Source organism: Daldinia childiae (genome assembly GCF_008694065.1).
Source record: "Daldinia childiae strain JS-1345 chromosome Unknown Scaffold4, whole genome shotgun sequence".
NCBI lineage: Eukaryota > Fungi > Ascomycota > Sordariomycetes > Xylariales > Hypoxylaceae > Daldinia > Daldinia childiae.
In genome coordinates this window covers 1,204,785-1,231,089 of record NW_022984645.1, presented here as the reverse complement: position 1 = coordinate 1,231,089, position 26,305 = coordinate 1,204,785, and the positions used below count along the sequence as shown (strand labels likewise).

The 26,305-nt window shown below is 45.3% G+C and overlaps 9 protein-coding genes across 10 annotated transcripts; 3 read left to right on the top strand and 6 right to left on the bottom strand.

The window, feature by feature from the left end:
- Positions 1–3,365: 3,365 nt before the first annotated feature.
- Positions 3,366–6,359, top strand: GL218_04669 (putative acid phosphatase protein; the record flags this gene model as incomplete). The annotated part of the gene is made up of 4 exons (XM_033581289.1): positions 3,366–3,404; positions 3,466–3,691; positions 5,143–5,222; positions 5,319–6,359. 4 exons carry the CDS (start codon positions 3,366–3,368, stop codon positions 6,357–6,359), a joined length of 1,386 nt encoding a protein of 461 aa, XP_033435130.1.
- A 151-nt stretch (positions 6,360–6,510) lies between these two features.
- GL218_04668 (uncharacterized protein) lies at positions 6,511–9,160 on the bottom strand (the record flags this gene model as incomplete). Its single annotated transcript, XM_033581288.1, has 7 exons — positions 6,511–7,443; positions 7,493–7,895; positions 7,949–8,045; positions 8,110–8,407; positions 8,465–8,622; positions 8,682–8,996; positions 9,055–9,160. 7 exons carry the CDS (start codon positions 9,158–9,160, stop codon positions 6,511–6,513), a joined length of 2,310 nt encoding a protein of 769 aa, XP_033435129.1.
- A 2,183-nt stretch (positions 9,161–11,343) lies between these two features.
- On the top strand, positions 11,344–12,213 carry GL218_04667 (uncharacterized protein; the record flags this gene model as incomplete). The annotated part of the gene is made up of 1 exon (XM_033581287.1): positions 11,344–12,213. One exon carries the CDS (start codon positions 11,344–11,346, stop codon positions 12,211–12,213), a length of 870 nt encoding a protein of 289 aa, XP_033435139.1.
- A 531-nt stretch (positions 12,214–12,744) lies between these two features.
- GL218_04666 (uncharacterized protein) lies at positions 12,745–14,812 on the bottom strand (the record flags this gene model as incomplete). The annotated part of the gene is made up of 2 exons (XM_033581286.1): positions 12,745–13,912; positions 13,962–14,812. The coding sequence occupies 2 exons, from the start codon at positions 14,810–14,812 to the stop codon at positions 12,745–12,747; spliced, it is 2,019 nt and encodes a 672-aa protein (XP_033435138.1).
- Positions 14,813–15,416: 604 nt separating this feature from the next.
- GL218_04665 (putative mitochondrial carrier protein) lies at positions 15,417–16,880 on the top strand (the record flags this gene model as incomplete). The annotated part of the gene is made up of 2 exons (XM_033581285.1): positions 15,417–16,677; positions 16,759–16,880. 2 exons carry the CDS (start codon positions 15,417–15,419, stop codon positions 16,878–16,880), a joined length of 1,383 nt encoding a protein of 460 aa, XP_033435137.1.
- Positions 16,881–16,884: 4 nt separating this feature from the next.
- Positions 16,885–18,506, bottom strand: GL218_04664 (the record flags this gene model as incomplete). 2 transcript variants are annotated; one of them, XM_033581284.1, is made up of 4 exons in its annotated part: positions 16,885–17,192; positions 17,378–17,574; positions 17,677–18,163; positions 18,224–18,506. In XM_033581284.1, 4 exons carry the CDS (start codon positions 18,504–18,506, stop codon positions 16,885–16,887), a joined length of 1,275 nt encoding a protein of 424 aa, XP_033435136.1. The 2 variants fall into 2 exon arrangements, with proteins under 2 accessions (XP_033435136.1, XP_033435135.1); XM_033581283.1 differs by having other exon boundaries at positions 17,030–17,192; positions 17,269–17,574.
- Positions 18,507–19,480: 974 nt separating this feature from the next.
- Positions 19,481–20,306, bottom strand: GL218_04663 (putative udp- transferase protein; the record flags this gene model as incomplete). Its single annotated transcript, XM_033581282.1, has 3 exons — positions 19,481–19,596; positions 19,665–19,803; positions 19,860–20,306. The coding sequence occupies 3 exons, from the start codon at positions 20,304–20,306 to the stop codon at positions 19,481–19,483; spliced, it is 702 nt and encodes a 233-aa protein (XP_033435134.1).
- A 584-nt stretch (positions 20,307–20,890) lies between these two features.
- On the bottom strand, positions 20,891–22,794 carry GL218_04662 (uncharacterized protein; the record flags this gene model as incomplete). The annotated part of the gene is made up of 2 exons (XM_033581281.1): positions 20,891–21,017; positions 21,071–22,794. The coding sequence occupies 2 exons, from the start codon at positions 22,792–22,794 to the stop codon at positions 20,891–20,893; spliced, it is 1,851 nt and encodes a 616-aa protein (XP_033435133.1).
- Positions 22,795–23,551: 757 nt separating this feature from the next.
- On the bottom strand, positions 23,552–25,481 carry GL218_04661 (Endoplasmic reticulum mannosyl-oligosaccharide 1,2-alpha-mannosidase; the record flags this gene model as incomplete). Its single annotated transcript, XM_033581280.1, has 3 exons — positions 23,552–23,671; positions 23,722–23,963; positions 24,077–25,481. The coding sequence occupies 3 exons, from the start codon at positions 25,479–25,481 to the stop codon at positions 23,552–23,554; spliced, it is 1,767 nt and encodes a 588-aa protein (XP_033435132.1).
- Positions 25,482–26,305: the final 824 nt, after the last annotated feature.

The window sequence follows — 26,305 nt, the reverse complement described above, 5'->3', positions numbered from 1 at the left end:
GATATGTTTGCAAACATATCAGAATCCTTGACTACTTATATTCGGACTAATGGCGACAAAAACTATTCGGAGCCCGCAATTGGCCAAGTTTTCCATTATGCTACTTGCATAAAGGTGCAATGGCAATGGATCGCATTCCCATCGTCATTAGCTCTCTTGACCGTAGTACTATTCATATGGACTATATGCTCTAAGGAACATAGGAGCTTCCCGGCTTGGAAGGCGTCCCCTCTTCCTTGGCTTATGTATGGGCCAGAGGGTTCTAACATTTTCAATATAGACGACTTGGAAGAGATGGAACACGAAACGAATGAAATGGAGAATATGTCTAAGGAGATAGTAATCACTTGGAAGCTATTACCTAGCCCACACATTCAGAGTATTACTTAGATAGAGGTGTGATTGATGTAGAGATATTTCGAGTGGGATTTTAGGAACATATAAGAGGTACCTAACCTAATCCAGGGATTCCATGGGGATTTGTTTGACCTTGGGCTCATTAGTTATTCTAATAAATTAAGTGCAACACCTAACGAGAATTAAAACCCGAAGCAACTACTAGAAAGGTAGCTATATTGTAATGATGATTCAAGAGGAACCATTACGCTGTTATATGTACTCTAAAAGTACCACCTTTAAAAGTCGTACCAGTGCTAAGTTCTAGGTTGATTAGGGGATGTAGATATTTTCGGAAAAATAAAGAATCGTTTCAGGAACAGGTTAACTAACATTGCTAGATCTTGGAAGAATTTGAAAAATATGAACTATTTTGCACGAAGTATTTTAAATATTGTAGATGATGGTTCGTTGGTGTCTTTAGGAGTCTGAGGTTGTGAAAGGCGGCAAACTTTGTTCCTAAGGTACTTAAACAAGCGTGGCGGACTTTACGACGCGCTGACGTGGTTGCATGTGGATGGTTGCTTAATTACTGCATTGGTCCATTTATTAGGCGGTTTATTAGGCGACTATGATTCTGTATGCTTTTATTGACGGGCGTCATTGTCGCAAACACGATTCAGTATCCCCCCGCATCCATTACAACGGGATTGTATTGTGGCCCAAAGAACTACCTATGATCTTTATGCCTAATTATCTATATGTCAAAAAAGAAGCTTTGTTCTGTCCGGTATGACATGTGAATTCTAACCTCCTTGGTATTATTTTGGCCGGAATACAAATGCAACTCGACAGGCCGTCCCTGCGCCTGCGCGTCCGTCGAAGTACATCATCTTACGATATACCAGAAGGACCAGAAGGATAAAGACTTTTCAAAATACCATGGCGAAAGTACAAAGAAGCAACTATCTCCCTTACCTCCAACAACTCCTCGACACTCAAGGCGACACGGAGGGCGTAGCCATAGAAAGCGTATGCGCGATCTGCCAGGAGAGCAAACTGGATATATCGAAGAGCGCCAGAGAATATACTTCTTCTATCGAACCCCCCAAGGAACATCTCGAACTACATCGAAACTTTGTTGATTATATCAAACATGATATCGAACGGACTGTAGCTCTTGCATGTGGTCATGTTTTTGGAGACCGATGCATCAGGAGCCTCTTAGCTCAAGGATCAGACCTCGTCTGCCCGACTTGTGGGTTTAGAATGGCATATCAGGGCTGCGGCCACGCCATCCCGCCGGCCTTAATTCCAGTTGAAGGCAACAATCCAATCCGGGACACATTTCCCCTGACGATCCCCGAAGGTGCAAGAGACCCGCAAAGCTGTATAGAATGTAGATGGAGACATATTCGATCGCATATTCGGTATGCTCTTGCCGACGAATGTGTCTTATGCCGGCAAAGAACACTCGCCCACGTGCCTTTAGACGCAGCTGGACATCGGGCGCATAGAGATCAACATATGGGCATGGGGCTTAGACAATCTCTAGACGACATCCTGGCGCTTATTTGGCCCGAGTTCGTGACACGCGAGACAAACGAATCCCTATCAAAGGCTTCAGCTGAAAGTGAGCGCCACCAAATCCATGTTTCACTGCTAAACGCCATGGTTCGATCGGAAATAGAAGACACCATTTGGTATCGCACCAAAGCTGGCAGGTCGACTCACCTAACTAAGGAACAGTTGAGGAGACATACCCGCGGGATGGCATCGATCGAGCAGACTCTTCTGGGTTGGCTCATGGACTCAACTCGAGAGCAGAGACGAATGTGGTAGATTATGGTTCTTGTTTCTTGTTTCTTGTTCTTATTATTTTGCCAATAGGATTTTCGGCCTCGACATGGAATGGTTGATTCAGGTTGCAAGGATTATAAATAGGCACTTTGTATTCAATAACTACCTAAAGACATGAAAGCACGGTCGATCCCTGTCTTACATACCTAAGGTAAAGGTACCGCTTGGCCCCCAAGCTGCGCCCTAGTTGTACATGGAGTAGTTTACTTCCCCCGATCAGCCTTATGACCTTCCTTATTCCAAACCACGCCATAACTATCGGGCGTTTTCAGTACCCACGTATCATGTATTGGGTAGAATTTCATGTTCAACCCCGTCTAGGACTTTTCGCCATGCCAAGACGGGAATGCGGCAGGCTGCAGCTCTAGCGAATCAGACGCATCTTTACCTGGTGAAAATGTTTTGAGTTGTGGGGTTTGTTGAAAAGAAGGGGGCCGATGGCCCGCATATCGTGAGGTCTATCATCCTCCAGACATACTGTAGACATCGCTTAATATACTTTAACCAACCGCTTTTTTTTTTATAATCCCCCATAAAACCATGCACGTCGTATTACAGATCCTTCTACGGTTCTAATTTAAACCAACAAGGTCGGCACTACCCGTCAAACCCAGATATCATAGCTATCGTATATTTTAAGCCAATAACTACCCAGCTAGGTACCTGATAAAATGTAATCATAATTTTGCATAGCAGGATGCTATTTTCTTCCAGAACCCAACGCGGTTAAGATGTGATGTAATACAATGATTTAGAACTGTTTCGACTTGGATTCACATCCGTAAGAATTGTTTATTAAGTACAAGCCTTAAATTGTAGCCAGAAATAAAATTACCAACGACTTAATCCCCCATGTCCATCCCGAATTTAATGTTACAATGACAGCGGCTAGGCAGCTGCACCGAAACCAATATATCTTGTTCGAGACTACGTATCACCGCAGCAATGAGTCAATGTCCTCTATATGCCAAGCCCGTGTGATTGCAGTATATATATGAATCCCTAGTAGGTTAGGACAGCCGCCCTTTTTGTTCGGCTTGTGTCTTGTTCTTTTTGGAGTTTCCTCAGTGCAATTTATGTGTAGCCTGGCCATACTCATACGATCAAACTCCCCCGTATACTTGTTTTCTTCATAATACCTCGACCTTCTTTCTACTACCCGTATCACGATGCTCAAGTTAGCAGTACTGGGGGTTCGAGGCTTCTTGGTATGTCCCGCAAATATTTACCCTCACTATACCAGACATCATCATACTCATTAGCGCTTAGCTTCTCTTCGGTGCAGTAGTACTAGGTCTTTCAGTGACTCTTGCGAAGCAACAAGTCGAAGGTTCCCCTCCTGCAGAAACTTCATTTGGAAGTTTTTGCGGCGCGTTCGGTATACTAGTCTCGCTGATAGGCATTGCCGCCCTGTTCATCGATAAGATCCCTAGCATAGTATCAATGGGAGCAGATGGTGTTGCTACAGCGCTTTACCTTGCTGGCGCCATTGTAAGTAAATTTGCAGGATGAATATAAGCTTTCAGGTCCAATAGTGGATATAAATATGCTAATATCACTCTGTGTCAGGCATTGACAGTCGCTTTAAAACCCATACCAAGCTGTACAGGTGATGATAACGAGAGCATCTATGAAAGAGCTATAAATAAACTCCTAAATGGTGGCTGTGGGACCCTCGCCGGTAAAACTTATTGCCCAGGCAGGCCTGATGATCAGGATGCAAAAGGTCGATGTCAAAGAGTGCAGGTCAGTACCTACCTATTTATAATATTTCCATTGCTCTAAGTTTCGTTCGAAATGCCAATGCACTTGAGGGATAACACGAATCCATTCCAAGAAAAACAATCAGAGCATCTAACTAGGATACTTACTAATCCCGAATCATGCATCAGGCCGACTACGTATTTGAATATTTAGCCTTCGTTTTCGGAGTTGCCGTTGTCGCTTTGACCTTCTTTTATAATAGGAGCAAGGGGGGCAGAAGTGTAGCCTATGTCTAAGAAGGCCGATGGACTCGGAACTAATTATCGATTCGGTTGGACTGAAACTCTTCGGATTCTTTGATTAACCGATTTGCAGTACTTCCTGCTGCAGTACACTCCCTTAAAGATATGGAATATAAGACAGTTGGAACACCTTAGGCATACACATTAAGCCCGAGGTTCGCGTGAGTTGGGCACGTGTAATTTGTTATCATGCTATGATGTAGCTCTCCTTCTCGACTATTTATATGGAAGGGGTTGACCAATTGCTTCTCTACGAAGGCTACATCTAATCACCATAAATTGAGAATATAGTAGTTACTACCTAGTTATTATAGTTAAATAGGATACGCTTCAAAATCCAAGTAAGAACTGGTGTTTATATTGTTGGAGGTAGACTCTAGCAAACCTATATGCATATTTGATATCACTTTCGAATCATCATCTCGTACTCGCTTTCAGCCCTACTATGTGGCGCCCCCATCTACAGAGACTTGGCAATGGTTGGCATCCCCGCTCCCTTAACTTGGCATTTTGACACGAGTGTCTATCCTATTAGCTCATTGGTCTAGCTCAATATCGATAGTTAATGTAGAATGCGGTTCTCAACTCACTGGCACAATGTGAACACCGATAATGTGAATTAGTAGCGTTGTGTTTCGTCAAGGTATTGTAGTCTGTGCTGTGAACTATATAAATTCCATCGTCGAGAGGCTTAGAATTTGTAGGATTTTGATATTAATATATTTGTTCCCCATTCCTTAAGCCCTTAGACTTCCCACTACGTATTATTTAACAAGATGGTATGCATTTGTATCAACCTTTAGCTAGAACGAAATGGGTTTCTGATCGGTGAACCTAGTTCTCAAAGACGGCTCTGATTGGCGCTATTATCTTATGCTGTAAAAGCTCCATTAACTTATCTTCGTAGAAATATTTCCGTTCTAACTAATGATGTAAATAGGGCAGCCCGCTATATCTGACGGTATCTACACCAAGAATGGCCTCAAGTGGTCTCGTGCTGTTCGAATGAACCAAATCCAAGTAAGGGCTGGCTTTCGCTACTCCAACTTACCCCTTAACACATCCCTTTTTGGGTTATATGGAGATTGGAAACCTAATATGGTTTATTATATAAAGGTCATCGGTACACACAATTCTTATCATAGAGAATCCCCGTTAGAGGCGCGTGAAGCGCAAGCCCAGCTGCTTGAAAGCGTCATCAATTATTACTATTCACACGCGGCGCTTGACGTTCAAGCTTCGTACCAGTCTGTGCGCAGCTTCGAGCTTGACATCTTCGCGGATCCGGAGGGGGGCAAGTACGCGACACCGCTCGTGATTCGCAACTCCGGAACTGAGTTGCCGCCACAGGATGTGATGAACAAACCCGGAGTGAAGGTTCTCCATGTCTCAGACGCCGATGTTTGGCCTAGTTGCTATACACTTATTGAATGCTTAACCATAGTGAAGAAGTGGTCTCAAGAACACCCTAATCATGTGCCGATCCCATTTATGCTAGAGTTCAAAACTGCTGAAACTGGGACTGGAGGTGGGGCTCCCCTTATTCCGTGGAACGATAGCGAGCTCTTGGATGATCTTGACGAGGAGATTCGTTCCGTCTTCTCCCCATCACAGCTTATCACGGCGGATGATCTCAGGCGCGATAACCACACATTAGAGCAGTCTGTATTAAAATACGAATGGCCGGACTTGGACTCGGCTCGCGGTCGTGTTTTCTTTCTAATGGATAACGAACCGGGGTCAATCCGCGATGTCTACACTACCGGACGCCCGAATCTCGAAGGCCGCGTAATTTTCACCAACTCGAAACCTGGGTACGACGACTGCGTATTCCAGAAGCTAAATGACCCCCGGAATGCGACTAGTCTAGAATATATCCAGAGGCAGGTTCACGCAGGTTACTGGGTACGTACACGCGCGGATGAGCCACTGACCACAATTCTAAGTAATGATACAACGTCCATGCGCGACTCGGCTTTTGATAGCGGAGCTCAAATTGTTAGTACTGACTTCCCGACCTACGGGCTAACTAGCCGCTGGCATGTTGACTACTCTGCGCGGTTCAAAGGTGGAATAGCTGTGCGGTGCAACCCAATCAGTGGGAAGGATAGCTGCGTGAATGCATTACTAGAGCCTGAGGAATATTTACGGGACTAGGGATGTGATCAACTACGGAAGCGAAGAGGCTTTCAGAAGCCAAAATAAGAGTATTATTCTTTATATATCTTAGGTACTATTACACTAAGTATTAGGACATTATCGTAATCTGTTTCATTAAGGTATCTGTATCAAAGCGCATTGCTGCCCACTAGACTGCGATGCTACTTGTCAATCTGATATCCCGACTACTAGCACCAACATATAAATCATATTGGCCATCTTGTACGATCCATCCCTGGGTGATAACATCCCATACACTAAGATCACGCCTTGTAAGTTCGAAAGTGATCTCGGCAGATTCTCCTGGGGCAAGAAGAACTTTTTCGAAGCCGCGTAACTGCTTGGGCGGACTGTTCGGGATGCCGAGGTAGAGTTGTGCTACTTCCGCGCCGGATACCTCTCCGGAATTAGAAATCGTTGCTTTAACAATAGCCACAATATTCCATAAAGCTTCATCGTGACTCGGAATAGAGGATCCTTGCGGCTCCGGTGTAATAATCAGGGGCTCGACTGAGAGCGAAGAATAGGTAAATGTTGTGTACGATAATCCATACCCAAATTCGTATCGTGGTGCTATTTTATTCTCGTCAAAGTGGCGATAATCAACGTAGACCTTTTCAGTAAAATCACATTGCGGGTTTGTCGTATTTGACGGGCCGCGACCACACGGGGCGTATACTGCATAATCACTCTCGTTCTTCGCCAAAGTGTATGGTAGTTTCCCCGAAAATCCAGCCTCTCCATAGAGGAGCTGGACTAAGGCTTCACCGCTATCTTGGCCGGGTAAGTGAGCAATAATTGCTGCAGTGACGTTAGGATGATCGATCCACTGATCTACGAGGCGAATGCCTGCGGCGTGGATGACGACGATAGTATTCAGACACTTGGAGGCCACGTTTAAAACAAGTCCGTCGCTAAAGTCGTCGTGAAGCCCATCACGATCCCAACCTTCAGTTGCAATAGCATTGATGAAGACCAAGCAAGCATCCGATGCCGCATTGACATCCGGATTAGGTGAAGTTAAATCCCAGTTGACCCATGTCCCATCAACTCTTGCCCTCTGCTGAATAGCGCTCAATGGCTGCATAAAAGTTAGTAAGAACGAAGAATAGGAATTTTAAACTACTTACGTCGTCGATATAGGCTGGCCCATTGGCACCAGCTCTTCCACCAGTCACAATTGTACCTCCTTTAGCAGCCTGGTTGAAATGATTCTCTGTGCCTAATACTGCTTGGCCCATTTCTGAGGAAGAAGTGTAACCTAGTTGGAAAAGATTATCCGTGTTTTTAGTATCAGGAATTGTAGCATCATAGCCATAAACAGACAGCATAGTCGGATTCTTCTTAAAAGGCAAGGCATCGTTATTCTTTACCAGAACATGCCCGGCTATCGCACCTTCTAATATGATCGGTTTCGATTCAGGGGTACGAGCATCGACTTGCTCATGAGGTAAAGTGAGATTCTTCATCCCGATTCCAGGGACCGGAAAGTTGCTACCGTTTTGGCCAACAAGGTACCATGCTGCAAGAATCCTAAACGCGTTGAGCTGACTAGTAATTAACTTAAGAGTCGACCTTTTTCTTACCTAGTAGCCATATCGGTGACTCTATCATCACTGACGGATCCGTTACGAACCGCTTCGGTTAGGTTATTGCCCCAAAGCCCACCTCCAGGCATAAGCACTATTGATATCATAAGTTAGTAACTATAGTTCAAGTTAAGAAGCTCGCAAGTAGGAGGACATACTATCCAGTCCCGCGTTCGCGCTCTCAAGATTGTGTTGAGCGTTCCAATCAAGGAGTACGAATCCGTCAAAGGCAAGTTCGGTTTTAAGAACACCATTCAAGAGTTTGCTGTTCTCGCAGCCGTAGGTGTTGTTAATTCTATTATAGGAGCACATAACTGAAGCCACACCAGCTCTCACTCCGTCCATAAACGGCCAGAGGTAAAGTTCATGAAGCGTTTTATCATCAATATTTGCTGAAATAGCTTCAACCCCAAAGTATGGCCGTCTGTACGTCTCCTGTTCATTAGCAATAAAATGCTAGACGATGGAATTAGCAACTCGATGATACTCTAATGCTATGCATCGTACTCATACCTTAATATTTGCAATTACACCAGCGTCTTGGTGGCCAATAATTGTCTCCGCGTTTAACTGTCCAGATAAGTAAGGGTCAACAGAGAAACCCTCCCAGTTACGACCACCTAAAGGAGTCCTCCCTAGGGGACCTGCATTGGGACCAAGCACGACATTGACTAATAAGATGTAAGTCAGCTACCCTAAGGCGACTATGAAAGGCTCTCTATATACTCACTGCCTTTGGCCTTGAACTCATAGCCAATATAAAAGGCCCTTTGGTAGGTCAGATTCTTATCCCAACTGGCGCCAACGTGGATTGCCGACGGATATGAGTTAACAAGGTCCGTAGCTCTAACCCCATTACCTGCGTCGTGCAAGCACATACCTGGCCAGTCGAGTCGCGGGACTGTCCCCGTGTTACCGGCGCAGGTATTATCGCCAAGAGTGAAGCCGCGTGTGACGTTGACCTTCTCCTCTAATGTCATCTGGCTTACAAGACTGCTGGCGCTATCGTACGCGTCGGCCCATCTACCTACCCCTTTTCCAGGTGCTATAAATACAGATAAGTGACCAAACCAACGCGACTACTTGGGCCTATATAGACTTACGTGAGGGGAAAACCGGTGGTGATTGTGCATAATTGCCTGTAGGACCAGAGGGGGCAGATGCGACAAGCGACGATACGAAGAGGGCCGTTAACAACGGAGACAACATAGCGGCCACAATATGAGAGCTGGTCTTAGATAGACCGAACCCTAACTTTGAACAACACCTTTAACCTAGGAGATTGAAACTAGATTTTTCTCCAAAGTGAGGCGGAAGCCCATGTTTTTAAGTGTTGCAATAACCCAGGATGTTTGCGTTTATGACATACATGGATCCAATGACGCTCCGCTCCACTGACTTGGCAATTCGGCCAGTGCGGCATAAGATTCCAGAAATGTTCACCGCTCCGGGTTCCTTGCTTGTCCCCAGATTATGTAGTGTATTATCTTCGGCAAATATACATATACAAACAAAGCACAGATGTATCACATGAGTTGCACTACCCACTTTTGTACCCTTCTTCACTCAGAAATATTGATTGGACAAGTAGTTAGCAAACAAACAGTTTATAACTTATCAACTTTTCTAGTCTTTTAGTCGATAGGTACACAAGTATTTCCCCATGACACCCTCGACGTGCAAACAAAGACATGTAAAATAAATTTGTTTAGTTAGTTATACTTGATAAAGCTTATACAAGCGTGTATTAATATTCGCCGGAAAAGGAAAGAAAAGGAACCTTGGGAAGCCAACCCTTTTCTATATATGTCCTATAAAGTCTATTCACTTAAGCTTCTAATATCACCATAAAAGAGAGTCATGTATCAGAAAGGTGGCATACGTTTGACTATCTACTTCACAGAACAATAGTAACTCGTTTTATACAGTTACTAGTATTATAATCATGGAATATTTACTATCTGCCGATGTATATATTCCTATCAACACAACTCATAATCTACCAAGTAATAAAATCACATATTATCGCAAGGTCGCAGTTCAAAGCCTCGAGTCGAAATCCATTTATAACTAATGACGTAGTGAGCAGTCAATGCTTTGCTTAATACATAAGAGCATAAGTGTAATCAACGTGGCTGATATACAAAGAAGAACATTAGTCTCTTTCGAATTTAAGTAGTTACGTGAGTAGTGTATCAAAGGCTTTGTACTTGTGACTAACTACCCAAAACACGCCACAATACAGAAGTATTGTACAGTTAAATATAGATTGTTCAGGGGCTACGAAGTTATTTTCCAAGCTTATATAGGCAATCACTAATCTTATATATCTTCCAACAACGGCGAAGAAAGAAAACCACATTTTGATCAACTACCTAGTATCAATTGTTAATAGTTATGGCCCCTTTTCCACTTAAAATTCGCGCCATGTGTCCAGAACAGGACTCCCCTGATCCAGGAGCCGCCTCTCCTTGGTGCGAGGGGATATTTCCAAGGGAAGGCTCCCATGCATCCCTTGATTGGCCACCCAGAGGAGGGAGTCTTGCACCCTGGATAGCGGTATTTATCTGTGCGCCTGCAGCCATAGTTTTCTTACTGTGGTGGATATGGGCATGTATTCATCGTAAACATCGCAGTTGAACAATTCAACAGGAGGATTTTACGGGCTGTTGTCAACTATTGGCGACTTCATTCCGGGTGGCGCGATAGACGAATTAGCAGAACGTAGGATTTAAGCACAGATATCATGCCATGATAAAAAAGATTTTAAACTTGACTTCCCGAATAGCAATTAAATAAAGATAATACCGTGAGCTAAATAGGTGATAATTATTTAACCATCATGATCCTACTCGGGACGATAGAAAAATACCCCCTAAGAGTAAGTATTGATCGATCTCATGCCAACCTGTGGACGGTGAGTTCTAGGAGAACCGTTTTAATAGATCACTCACCAAAGGAGGGACGCGACGGTATGCTATGAACCTAGAGCGAAGATTGCTCCATAGAATAGCCCTTCATAATATAAATGAATTCCACATTGCGATTTCTCGGTCTTGAAGTGATCCCTCGAGTGCCGATTGTGCGTGCGTGAACTGAGACATACTACAAAATCATGAGTCAATCCAATCCAACTACTGAGAATCAAGGGGCGACAGGTATGCAGTAAAATCAGGGCTACCCATTCCCTTGAAATCATATTGAGAGCCATTCAGATACAAAAACCGGCAGAATCCTCGAGTTAATTGGCATTATTCACTCAACAACATCAAACTAGTTGGTCATTCATTCACAGTCACTCATTTAGTCTTCCACTTACATTTCAAATATAAATTCAACTATTCAACTTCTATCTTTCGAGATTCCAACCCTTTCCAACCCAATCAATCAAAATGCAGCAACGCGCAATCATTGCTCTCATCACCCTGCTTGCAGCAGCCGCCAACGCCGCGCCAGTCAACACGGTACCAGGCGTCGGAGCTCTCGCAGCCCCCGGTGCCAAGGTCGTCGAGAATGCCCCCCGAAGTGCCCCTCCCACTGTGTCTGGCGTTACTGCTGGCGGTGCCGGCATTAAGGGAGAATCCAAGAAGGGCCACAAGTCCGTCGAGGGTGCTCAAGGAGCCGTGAAGGGTGGCCAAAAGGCAGGCGCTGCTGGCCAGATAGCCGGAAAAGCAGGGCAGCATGCCGTCGAAGGCAGCCATGTAGCCGGCCAACAAGGCCAAAATGCTCATAAGGAGGGTCAGTTCACCAACAACGATGAACAGCAGGCTGGCTTTGAGGGCCAGCAAGCGGCCCAGCAGGGGCACAAGGCCGCTGAGGAGCAACACCAGGCCTACGAACATGGCAGTGAAGGCAGCCGGGCCGGAAACTACGGCGCTGACAGGAGCGCTTCCAAGAAAGGTCTCGCGCACAACAACAAGAACGGCGCCGACAGTGCCGACAGGGCCTCCTTGGACAAGGCCGACGGCTTCCGGGCCGGATTCGAAGGATCCAAGTCTGGATATGAGGGATCTAGAGCCGGCTACGAGGGCTCTAAGCACGGTAGCCAGGGATACAGATCGGGTACTGAAGGCTCCCACTCTGGATTCGAAGGCTCGCAGGGCGCAGCTGAAGGATCCAACATCGCCGCCGAGGGCTCGGGTGCTGGTTTCCGGGGCTCCGGGGGCGCTGCGGAGGGATCTAGGATCAAGAAGGTGGACGATAAGGACGAGAGCGGGCTTTCTGGACTTCTCGGTGGCTTCAAAGGCTTTGGTACTCACTAGAGGTAAAGCTGCCAGTTTTTTCCCCCATAATATTATAGCTTACATCTTTATTAACTGTGTTCAGGCTATGTCACCGATCCTTATCAGCACTATTCGTCACTCGCCAATAAACCTCACAACACGATAAAAAAGCAGAGTTTGGAAATAAAAGGGTGAAAAGAGGGAGTTTAGGGTATGCATTAGTAGCAGTTTAGTTTTGAAGTAACAATTGGTTCCGTGTTGTCTGGTGTATTAATAGATTATTATTTCCATTAATTTCTGGCCTTACCTGAATCCTATCATCCGCTGGGCCCTTCTCGTGACCATTCTTCCCCTGGAGACATCTTTGTTTTCTTCATCGATTGTTACATAGTCTCTAATTCAACCATTAATATGCTCTATCCTAGTCTATTGTATCCAACGCCTCTGACCTATCAACCCTTTCCTTGTATGAGCTCTGCCGTTGTATATATCCGCCTGGGTAACAATACCGTTTATAAGATAGGATCTCGCTATGGTCTTAGTTCCTGTATCTATGTAATACTATGCCTCTTACTTAGGCGATAGGCCGTTGCTTGAAATATTAGCAATTAGAGTTTTAAATTGAGGGCCAAGTGCATCAACAACAGTTGAGACACCAGGGGGTTCGGGCCACGCTTGCTCCTCCTGTCGAGTAAGAGTATCTGGGTCCCAAGTCTCTGTTTTGGCGACAGACTCGGTCTTTCCGAGAGCTTTTACACCCTTAACGTCCTTCCCACTTCTTGGCAAACCTCTTGGTGTGTTTGGTGTAACAATGGTCTCATCCAACAGGCAGTGCCAACGCGTTATGTACACCCCTGGACCGCCCATGCTTCCACATGCTTCTTTCTTTTCATAGGAAGCTAGGCCATCTATAATGCTCTGCATCCGTACTATTGATACGTTTTCTGATGCAGAGAGATATTCAACGTGATTATCGATGATGGCCCTGACACTACTCTGTCGGTCAGATGGGAGTTTACCAAACAGATCCTGTAAGTTCCTATCCATTTCTTTGGGATCGCAAGTGTTGCTATCTTGATTGGCCCGTCGGAAAGTCTCGAGGCTTTTCTTAGCCCAATTTAGCCACGTTGTCCGTAAGTCCGGACACCCTTCAGCGAAGTCACGTAGATAGTCGTAGGCTAACTGACGGTTCCGTCTTAACAAAGCGACATAATCCTCAACGGATGGCGGTGTAGTACTGCTCTGTGCTTTGCTGCTATCTCGCTGCTTTGGCTTACTTGTCTCTATTAAGTCCGTCAAAAAGCTTTCGACAGAGCTAAGATGCTTGCGTATGTCAACACTCTTGTGAATGTCTCTAATCATAGGTTCGAAGACGGACACAACATCTCGCACGATAGTTGTAGTTAAATCCGGGGTCTGACGGCAGAGAGCTTCGGTAATTTTCTCCCTGTCTCGGATCGCAAGTTGAGCCGAATAATATTGTAAACATTGGGCATGTTGCTCCTCTGTCAGCGATTCTAGCGATGCCTTGTCTTTGGCCTCTAGAATAGCTACGATTATGGACGTTTCATTCCTCCTACTCAATTTACGAAGTGATTCGTGTTGGTCCCTAGAAGCCTGTAGGTGTGCGTCGATTGCGGTTAGGCACGATTCATCGGGTCTACCTTTGCTTCGCTTAATATTATCTATTGCCTTGCGAAACTCGCTGGTATCCCATTCTAACACTAGAGATATTATCCTAAAAATGATTAGGTTAGCTTCTCTCCAATTTGTTAGCAAGTACGCACCTTTGTAAGAGGTTCATCCCATCTGAAGCATTCTGCGTCAAGCCAAGCCAGTTCGAAATTGCGCCGACACTGACTTTTGCTAGAAATAATCTAACCATGGCGTTGATCATTGTTCCCGCATTTCCGACGCGTAGTGTTTGTCCAATTACCGTATAGGGGATCAATCCATGAATGTTATTGATCAACTTGAGTAAATAGGGGCCTTCCGCCGAGAGGACAAAAAGATGGTGGAGAAATGTAGCCACATATATTATAGCGAGATTAACGGCAGCATCAACCGCAGGTGAATGATCCTCGAGGTTTGCAGTCTTCGTGAAGTGATCGAATAACTCATCGATCAAGTTCCCGTAGACTAAATGTTGAACCACATCATCCCAAGCCCTAGAAAGGTCTTCTGCTTTACCGGTATCATATTGACCATGTAGGTTCGGTAGCTCATCATTTGGTACACCATTTAATAGACCCCTAGTGATGCATTCGTGAATGACTGAGGCGGCTGAGGCCAACCGTTTCCTACTACCTAGAGTCCCTTTATCGTAGCTTTCTGACAGTTCTATCTCACCAAATCTTCTCATAATACTTCGGAACTTGGTAGTCCAAAATTCGGAGGGGAGATCTCTGACTCCAGGAATAGGAAGAATTAATCTAGTAAGAAGAAGTTGTAGCAGTGGAGATGCTGATTTTCCGTCTGCATTACTACCTCCGTCGCGAGCCGAAGGATCAAATGGATACCCATATTTCTCGATAGCTTCAGGGTTCTTAAAGCTCACAGCTTCCGAATAAGTCTCGTGGTGAACGAGAATGTCGACTAAAGCCCCTAACTGCTGCGGAGACAAAGTTGTAGAGGACATAATAGGCAACTGGAGATTACGGGTTAAGAAAATCCAAAATAGAAGAAAAAGTATTTCTTTAATCCATATAATATGGTATTAATACATTACGACGTCTTGGAATCTCTTATGCCGGGGTTTAAAATCAATACGAGACTATGTACTTGATTAGGTACCGTGTTGGATTTATTGGGAGCAGAAGACATCCGAAAATTGAATCTTTGGGTAACCTTTTGGGACGAATTGTTGACGTCATATGGAATAAGTGGTTCAAATGTCACACAATTTCAGAATAGAGTACATGCGCATGCATGCTAGTAGAAACAGCTATCAAATGCGCTAGGTTAGGTATTTACCATTATTCACTCTAGCTATCGCATTTTTGTACCGTTCGTAGTGTCATAGCCAGAGTTAATGCATTGCGATTTCCTTATTTAATTCAGTTTAAGGGGCAAGATTTACAAACAGTTATGATGTCGATGCCCCATTTTAATATTGCATAATATTTATGTACCTAACCTATCTAAATTCATTATTTCGCAACAAATTATTCACCCGACAATTCCCCGCAAAAGACTCCAAACTCGATCAGACTTCATTCATCATCATAACCTCAAAATGACTTATGAGGACAATGCCACCAGGTCGCGATGATATTAATGGCTCGCCCCGGGATATATATACTGGGGTTCTCCCTGTAATACCATCCGATTTAGGTTCAGATAATCCATCGCGCAATAATGCTGCAACTGCCGCGTCCGCCGCCGGTGTTCGGGCCTTGAGTGCTCAGGCCATCGCTTTTTACTTCAGGGCTCCTGTTAAGGCTTTCTTCCGGACACGGGTTGACTACCTTGCATATGCCCGGAGTGTGCATCAAACTCAGACGGAGTTACTAGCCCGTGCTGCTGCTAATAGCCAAACTGCTTCGAGAGTAGGCTTCACCTTCAAACAAGCATGGATGTGGGCACGAGGTACTACCCCGGGCTTACTCGCGTCCGTCATTCAGCAGCACGGATGGAGCGTCGTACCACAGCAGATTCTCCCGCCTCTTATGGCAAATGTTGGAGTTGGCGCTGTACTATATACCAGCTATTTACATATCTTAGCTCAGCTACATGAGGAGACATCGAGGGCGCCGAAGAGGATATTTCCTCCGCCAGACCCGATCCATACCTTCACTGCAGGATTCATAGCCGGAAGCATCCAAAGCGTTGTTGCAGCACCACTTGATGCTATACAGGCGAGATATGACCACCGTGATCTCATTTCCGGTAATGAGAACGGGAAACCGAGGAGCATGTGGGCCTTCTCAGCAGAAAAGCTTCGGGAAATAGGACTGCGAGGGATATTTGCAGGATGGGGACTATCTTTCTTAAAAGATAGTTTCGGAAGTGCGGTTTTCTTTAGCACTTTCGAGTTTGTGAAGGCCCAAGGTTTTTATCGGTTCATCACATGGTATTATGGTGGACTGCAGCCTGATGTTGTTGATGTGTTGGCCCAAAAGAGACCACCCACCCACAAGAGCTCAAATGACAATACTACGAAAGATGGTAGCCGCCCAGTTGTAATACGTCCGCACTACGCAATTGAACCGATGTTCCTGTTATTCGCTGGCTTCACGGCCTCACTCACCCAACAGCTAATTCTTCACCCATTAAATCATATTCAAGTTGAACATTGGGATCATCTAGAAGATCTCGACGCTAAAGCAGCGAAGTTGAGAAACTCGGCAGCAGCGAATCCTGATAAGCCAAGGCGTAGATGGCGCATGCTCCGAGCTTATTATCACGCCTACCAAGAGACTTGGACTAAGTGCACCGCCGAAGCAACCTCGGAAGGGAAAGGTCTGACACGGTGGTTATATCGCGGATTTTGGTGGAATACTAGTACGTCTTGCCCTCCCATAGACAAGCCAATGCCTAGTTTATATCGATTTTATAGGAGATATATCTAACAAATTACTACAGTTCGACAGGTGCCAAGTACCAGTGCTGGTTTAATAATCTTCGAGCTTGTCCGACGTAAATATGGAAGCGGAAATGAGCCTGTGCGAGTTGCAAAGGACGATTATGAAATTCTCCTAGAGTAGATTTTTAATAATGGGTTTCGGCGTCTTTGGCTTTAGGTACAGGGTCGGAATTCCCCACTTGACGAGAGGTTTCCTTTTCAACATAGCGATGGATATGCAGCTTTTCTAGCATTTTGGTGTAGACATAGATCACGCACACGCGGTCAACCTTATCTCCCCTTATTTCCAGCACTACGAATAAACGGTTCAAGAGGAAATACCTGTCCCTCTGGTGTAACGCCTTCGTAAAGTTGTGCCCAACGGTACCTCCAAGCTTCAGGGGTTGGCCAAGCATTTTCAGGGTCCCGCAGCCATAAACGTAAAAGGTGGCGGCTATATAAAGAGAATAAGTTTTGTCAGCAACACAAATAAACGCGTTCACGGCTGTGTGGGTTGAAGGCATGCTTACCGCTTTTCTAACGTGTCGGTAAATCCGTCTCTTGCGTGGAATACGGCGAGGTTATTTATATACTGGATATCTCCTTTTTGGAAGTCGGTATTCACGCAGTATTTCTCACCTAGGAAATGGATTGTATCAAGAGCTTCAGCCTGAGCCTCTGAGATAGGCGGGATGTTAGATCTGCGTGGGAGGGCACCGAAGCCGACGAAGTACCGTCGGCCATATTGTAGGGCCACCCGCTCCGGGGATGAATCCGTCGCAGGGAAGTGATACAGTAGCGGTCTTTCCACGTACTGCTTGTCGGCTTTCTCAAATCTAGGATGCGGACCACATATTAGTGAAACTGATGCACCTGCATTGCCCGAATCTCGAAATAATCTGATGGCAAATGAGACCACGTCTTAAGAAACAACTCACACTTCCATATCCCAACTTTGAGACAAGGTATGGATAAGGTCCGGACGAGTAGCAGCAATTTCGTTATATACCCGCCATGTACTCGCCAATTTGCTAGCACCACCCGCTGCCGATGTTTCGAGGGCAAACAAAGATACAATATCTCCTGAATCCGTGTGGAAGACCTGTTTATCAGTGGTATAGGCCGGACTGCCAATGGATCCATTGTTCTGCGACCAGGTCAAATCTTTAATGTGGCTAAGGACCACATCAGCTGTCTGACCATTATACTTGTGGTCCTGTCGGCCGCGCTGAGCAGCAATGTGCGCGGATATGCCCGCATAGATGATGACATTTTCTTCCCGAGAGTGGTCATCGACTCGTAGGCCTCGAATCACGAAGAAACCGTGCCCGTTGTGCAATTCTGCAGATAACCGGCGTAATTCCGTGTGGAGGTTCGGCAGCGGGAACGTCTCTACAGTGAGATGGCCCAGTGACAAACCCAATCCTTGATAAAGTTAGTTAATAAGAGATCAAGACACATAGAAATTCAAATGCCATAACTTACCTTTAAAGTAAGTCACAGCCTGTTCTATCTCATTAAGCTGTTCGTCATTGAGAACGTAGGTCCAGTCATAAGTGTCCGCCACATTTTCACCTTCCCAGACTAAATCACCCTTCAATTGCGCCGGGAAACCTTCCGGTACGGCAGTCGGCAAGTTCCCCTCTTTCAGCCGACGAGCTGCTCGGGCCTGCCACTTATCGTAGTCCGGAGCATACGAGATATCGGGCTGACCCGGTGGCGCGGGCGCCTTTGGCGTCACAAACGTCACGGTTGTTGTTGTTGACATATTTACTATTCTCGGAGTCAAGGAAACTCAGCTGAACTCGCTTATTTTTGTACTTGCACAATGAGATTATTATTCTTTCTGTATCGTATTATCTACAATTATGTCCCAATAGTTAGTGTGTAGTAGCCAAGTTGGAGAAATGAGCAACATCACACCAAAATTGCGTCATCTGTTACCCTCCAATACGACTTGAGAGAATTCCAGCCGGTTATATTCTATTCGTCACGACATGGTAGATAACAGTATTCGAAAATAGATTTACTCAAGTCAGAAATCTATTGGAATGAAAGACACAAGTCTTTATTATATGGTTTCAGGGGTATCATGCCGACCATATATATCGACGGCTGTTCTTTGGTGCCCCGCATTTCCCTTTGGACATATCAAAATACTTCAGTTGACTACCTAAGGTTGGGGGGTTCTCGCTAAAAGTGATCATTTAATAGAACGCTATACAACTGGAATTTTTGAGCTATTCAAGACGATAGCTAATCTTTTCCAGAAGCCATAATCATGTGGCTTTATTGCAGAGTAGCTTTGCGATTGTTTACTCTCGTATATTCTTTGAAATATAGGTAGGTAGGTAGGTAGTCATTATATGATGTAAATGATTATCTCGCCGTAATCCTAGTACTACACAATCGTCAACTACAATACCCAAGCCATAACTTCCGGTAAACACCGTGATTTAGGTGCCCGGTATACATATAGGTGCCTAGTTACACATATATGCTCCATTAAATCCTATGAAACGTCTCGAAGATACGCTTCCGTGAGCAGTAACTAACATTTGCTCCGTGATTCCATCTCGTAATTACAGTCAGTTGACTACAAGAGCTCATCTCAAGTTCGAATTAGAAGGCGTTATAGCCACCTACACGGGGCTTTTCTCTTTCTGAACTCGTCGTCCGGATTGAAAGGGGATTCCTGGCGGGACAGTTAGGCCGATTAGTGAATTTATATTAGGTCGAGCACTATATTAGAGACCCGACATCTTGTCGAGGCCGACGCTCACGTTTAAATTCCACTTTAAATTTTGCCACCTCCTTATATATACCATAGAACGGATGCGACGCTAATCCGATGGCACCTGTTATTGTTAGATGGGTGGTCACGACTTGAATGTAGGATATGAGAAGTGGCTGGGACTAAACTCACCAGCAGATGGTTTGAATATTATGCTACCAATTCCCTGTATGAATCCTTTGAAAAATCCAAGGAATCCATCCTTTTTGGCGCACTTATACGGCAACACGAACCAGTCTGTAGAACCATCGAGAATCCCGTATAAAAATGCCTGCGGTGAAACATGTCAGAATCGACGGGTGAGGCGAGGTGATTATAAACTCTTACCTGGACAGCAGCGACGATTCCCGATGGGAAACCGGTGATCTGAAACCACTTCCGAACAGTGGTGTCGTTATATAATGTTGGGGTGAAATGTAGCGCCTTTGCTATACCGTGCCCAATAGTAAAAGGAATTTTAAGCGCGCCAGCGAGAATTAATCCCATTCCCCTAATCATATCCCACCATGACGTCCAGAATGGATGACAACCTTCATCGAAGTCGTCCTCTTCATCGTGTCTAGTATTCATAACTTCAGGCTGCCTCTCCCAATACGGAGTGCCTCCGTATGTCTTGACAGATTCGTGAGATCCTGTTAGAGGCGGTTGCACGTGCGAACCAACGTTGACAGTGCTACCAGCAAGGTCATCCATATCTGCAATAAACTTCATACCGTAATCCCGTCTTCCGGTGACGGACATCTTAGAAGTCGTAGCAGAGGGTGGACGCTCCATTTTGAACGTTTAGCGCATCAAAATAAATCAAATCCGTTATACTGCTGCCTTGGACTACATGCAGGTTAATCCGATTTAAGTCGAGGAGCGGCCTGACGGTTAAGAGGAGAGGGGTTCGTAAGTATAGAAGTACAAAAATAAAATACGATAAAAAAAGTAGAAAATGGACCAAAACCACGCCTCTTGGCTTTAGAGGAGAGGCGGCGGAGTGCCGATCGCTCAAGGCACCGAGATTATCGTAGGGATGATTGGTTGAATAACAGACGGAATTGGTGGGAGATACGCTGGTCCAATCGGCTGATTTGGACCTGGACTGACATGTCTGATGAAACTTATCGTGGCGCAGCGTATCATCGTCTACGCTCCTCGTTTTTTTCGACGACATACGATTGTTTATTTTTTAAGTTCTGACACTTCAAGGATAATTTGTTTAGCCAGGTGGTAATGAAGTGATTACCATCAAGTTAGCTAATGGATGAAGGATCGGAATCCCTACTACATAGATCATCATGATTATTACTTTATTCTCCGCCAAAACGACGAATTGAAAAAGATTATTGAATATTATTATTTACTTTGCTGCTTTACTGCTCGGCCTTTCGATCGGGCCAGGCATCATATAGCCCTTCGTGAACAGTCACGTCTCCGAATACTACTTCACCTTCACCGTCGTGGAAGAATTTAATTTCTCGGGAAGCAGCATACCAAGATCTATTAAAATGTTAGAATGTATGTCAAAGATGAGGAACCAAATAGACACTTACCGAGCCCAAGTACTTATAGCGAATCTCCCATTAGCGTGCACTTCGACAATGGAATTATCGACCACTATAGTTAAATCAAGTCTTTCGATCTCCTGATGGCCATCTTGCACCAAGTCAAACAGACGTAATCGGCCTGCTTCGTTACGAGAATCGATACCATTCGTCGTCTTTGCCGCGGCACTGGTATTGCTGCGGTCGATGATGATGGACTCGTTGGAGAATTGGTAGTAGATGGTCGTGCTCTCGTATTCAGAAGACAAGATCTGGAAGCCAGCTCGTAAACCACTCTCGCGACAAGCCTTGGGGAAAGAAAGCGATGCGGTGATCACATAAAATTTGCTTTCGGGAATGGTTTGGAATGGTATAACGCCTGGTGAGTTCAAACTCCGACCTGGTTCGATAGTAGAGCTACCGCTGGTTAATGCGGCCAGTGCTTCACGCGCGATCCCCTGCTTTAAGGTCACTAGTTCAACGACACCAGAATCGCTACTACCAACCCGCCAAGACCCGGTTTCACGAACAAGTTGATTGTCAACGACATTGCAGATTTTTCCGACACTCAACTCACGCGGGAGGAGGAGTGCACCGGTCCAATTCTGCTGATTAGTCGGGAAGTCCAGAGTATCGTAGAAATCTCCTGTCAACCATAGATAGGAGATGAAACGATCGGGAGCGCCGCTTTTCTGGGAGGCTTTCGAGGTTGCCGGTAACTCCTTGCCAGCAGCGGCATATGCAGAAGCTCCCCAGTCAAACTTTCCGGCCATAGTTGGTTGAAACTTGGGTTTTCCATCTACCTGAGAAACATTTCCAGCTGCCCAAAGCATCTCGCGGAAACCCGAAACTTGTGGCACGATCGGGTCCATCGACCATTCAGCGCCCAAGGTTGTGAAGATTTCGCCCCCAGCATTGTAGCCTTGCTCATCCAAGCTGAAGATATTGGCGACTTCAAAGTTAAATCCCCACCGACCAGCCCAGTTACCATTGCCCCAGGTTGTGTTAGCGGGTTCATGCCACCATTGACCCAACTCTTCCCAGTACTGGAACTCTGGGTCGTGTTGTCGGTAGAGGAATAGGCTAGGCCCCTCTCCATGGACGCCTCCAGAGATAACGTTATACCAAGTTCCGGGCGCACTTCCGAGTTCGGTATCGAGCTGGCTGTTCTGGAAGACGAAAGGGTCGCGGAAACCTGTCACATTGACTGCGAAAGGCGGCGAGGGAATAACAGGACCTTGTTCAAGTTTCGTGAAGTTACGACCTCCGTCATAAGATACCGCTAAAGACTGCGTCTCACTTCCTCGTGTGTATGGGATAGTCCATTGAATAGGTAGGAAGCTCACAGACGTATACAGAAGGGTAGGTTTGCCGTCGATACCACTAGGGATGACCGACCCATCGAATACTGCGATTGGATCATTCTTCCCGCCCGCTACTATGAACGGCCGTCCTTCTGGATTGGCATCATGATACGTAACGAGATCGTCTGTCGTGGCACCAGCAGCACCGTTATGCAACCAACCGACATGGAAGAGCCCAGTTTCGGGATCGGTATAATGCATACAGGGATCGCCTATCTGCCCAGTTGGCGGAAGGACATGCGCTTTCGGCCGCCATGTATTGAAGAGAGTCAAGTTGGCGAGAGTTGACAAGTTTGGCGGTGCCGCATTGTAGTCGATCTCTTGCCTTGCGGCAAGGGTTCCCGCCAAAACAGCTGGTGAAAGCTTCATCGTGTCTTGAGATGTGAAAGATGAGGCTCCCTCAAGATGAGTTCCGAATCCTGAGTGGCTAATAAGTACATCATCATAAGCAGTCGTCTGTAGTATTTATATAATAGTTCATAAGCCTTTCGGTCTAATTTTCGTAATTTTGTTCCGCCGCAAGGTCACGATGTGACTTCGGAATGCTTGGATATTGGAGATTCTGTGGGGTTTGCGGAGAAGTCCGTTTTGAGGCCAAGGATGAAGCTGGAGATTATGCGGAGTAATATTCGGACACTAACTACAATAGATATAGCCTCGGCCTTATTAAACAACAGCTCATTGCTTTAGTGCTTCGAAATCTTGTCTCTGGAAAACTATTGAAGGCTGGCTTAGCAGCGGCTCCGCAGCATCACCTATAATAATCTCGTCATGAGGTCGATATTGTAAATGTTAGATTCTTCTAAAGTTCTAGGCATAGTTTCTCATATTACGCTAACATCTATAGATGACACTAGGTAGAGTGTAAAAGGCATGAGGAAGTAATTTCTTTTTTCTTTTTCGACTAGTCACCGATGGAAAGTCGTAGCAAAAATATCCACCATGCACTTAAACCTGAACTTGAATAGAATCACTTCTGTTTACTACGACGCGTTAGCAGAATTTACAGAATACTATTACCAATTATACGACAAGCCGAGACACTAACTACAGAAAATACTCAACTAACCTATCTATCTACACGCAATTTTACTGCAGAAGACGCTAATAATAAAAAATGATTTGATCATTTTGGCCTGAGAAAAGGATGTGCTTCAGTATTGAGCACATAGTCGTCGAGATTAATGACGTCAGGAGTCGAGAAGAGCAGGTAAAAATATTTCAAAGTCTCTGCTAACCAAAAACTCTGTATTTAAACGTCAGTATTATAAGATAAATACGCATATTCGTACTCACCTCCATATAGTCCTCTTTTGGTAGAACATCCGCCATGCGGGTCACGTCTTTTACCGCCGCATGAGTCCCCCGATTGGTCTTAGTTCCGTTCGCGATGGCCGTGAACATATCCCATCCTATGTCTTGCCAAACTGCATTCCCAGTGATACGATACATGATGAACACACTCTCTATCGCCTCAGGTCTTAGGATATACCGGGGGTCTTTAGCAGTGGTGAATCCAAGAGGAAGATGGTCCTTCCCTATATCATCAGAAATCAGTAGGTGCTAGTTACGAGACCAGAAAATGAATCAAGTTGACTACTTCGAAAGCTACGAAGAAACAAATAGTTTAGGAATTTATGCGCCAACTTACACTCACGTCGCTTCTGCTTCTCCTCGTCAAATCGCTTCTCGTCCCACTCGCAATCTTCAAACGACTTGCAAGCTACCATATTCAGTCGTTCAGGCATCATTCCCGTTGGAAATGACCGATACCCATACACGCAACCAAGCGTCAACTTGGCGCCAATATTGATGTATCCCGGGTTACCAAACAATTTCCCACTTAGCGCATAGACTCCACCGAGATAGCAAGCAAGATGCTCAGTCTCCTCGTCTAAGGTCACCTCACCTGTAGCAGATACACTGGCACTACTGGCAATAAGCATCTGCATGTTGTTAGGTACCATAGGTCTAAAGAGCAGATTATTCTTAGCGGCCTCCAAGAACCCCTTAGACATCATCTCGTACTTCGGCTCCGTACCCCCAAGAAGAGCATACTCCTTAGGAAGATACTCGTATAAGCTATCAGCACAGCCAGCAAGAGTGTATGAGTTCCCCGTTATAACATCCTGGGATTTCATAGAGACATAGGTAGGCCATAGACCCGGTATCAAAGTTTGATTTTGGCCTCGGTAGAAGACGTCCATTACTCTTGCAGCTGCATCGTAATATTTCGGGTCTTCCGTGAGCTGTGAGAGCCGCGTCAGTTCAAGAGACAGCGTTCCTGGGGAGGCCGAGACCACAGAGTACTCGACAGATAGAGGTTTCCCTGTTTTGGCGGCCTGAAAATCGATGAAGTCAACGGGCATCCGATTCTCTGTGTTGAAAGCTACATAAATCAAGTCTCCAAGCTCGATAGCTTTCAAACGCAAGACATCTCGCTTGCTAAGATCATACGTTGCAAGTAGACCTCCTAAGTAGCGAATGTTCGTCTCGAAAGTGTTGACTCTTGTGGAGCTAGATCGACCGAAGTCTATCTTGGAGACTGCATCGACCGCCTCGTCAAATTCCTCTCTTAAACCTAAGATCCATAAGGTATCGAGGGAGTCAACTAAAGTCGCAGCCCATCCGCTGAATTGGTCCTGAAACTCCCCGGAGATTGGCTTCAGTGCATCCTTCATCCATGCATACTTCTTGTATGCCGCCCAATCATCGAGGAAGGTTTTCTTCACTTCGAGGCGTCTTGCTTCTCGAGCCTGTCTATCAGCAGACGCCTCGGAATGAAATTGAGCCTGAACAGGTAGGCGACGAGGCTTCCCCGTTGGCAAAGGAGTTATTTCCTCGGCAGGAAAATGAAAAGGAACGGTACTCCAATCGAAGCTACTTTGTTTTAATGCGATCGGAGGAGATGATGCATCACTGTTCATATGCCGTTCAAGCCTGGCGAATTCCGAGATCCACAGGCCCGAAAAAGACGCCGACAGCATCCACCATATTGCAAGGGCGCCGGTCAGAAGGATTAAGGTACGTCTATGCTTGCGAACTTGGCGATGCATTATAATACACGACCTGCGTAACCAGACGCAGGAAAACTATGTAATTGAACCGAATTTAAATATCGTAAAGGACGATAAAATCATTGTGTTTATAAAAATGTATTTCAAAAGTCTGACTGTGCCAATCCTTAACGTGTCATTTCCGGTCCTAGCCAAGGGGGAAAATACGATTTCACGTAAATTACCCAGAATAAGGTCCAACATTCTCCAATTAGCGCTGATCCCGGGCCCAATAAGACAGAGCATAACGTCCGAGGGGCTAAACGAGATAAGAATCGGCCAACCGGCCGGGGTCTAAAGGGGGTACGGAGCTCCGCCAAGAAGACACGGACCATATTACTCATCCGTGCCAGACGGTTGATTCTCGGATCGGTCCGTACAAGCTGTACGATACAGATCTCTTATAAGACATAACTACCTACTACACTTCATCTAGGTCAATAAAAACGTTGATAGGAAGAACACACTTAATACCTATGTAAAGAGTGAGCTATGGCAGTAATAGCCAAGATACAAATAGGAAAGTCGTCAATATCGTTAAAAGCCCCTTCTCTCTGCTGATATACGAAGTTATCACAATCTCTGGTAACTCCGAACTTTTTCCATTTTATCTCTCTCCTACAACAATACAACAAGAAAATGAGTCAATAGACTCTACATAGTGACCATTGTAAATCTTTAGTATCATAGTATAAAAATAAGTAAATCAAAAACACATTCAACGATCTTATCCCTTCGGTGATGTCGAATCTTGACTCTTAAGAAGAGTCAGGTATCGACAATATCAATTGGCATAGCCGTGGCGGACTAGATCTCGGATCCAT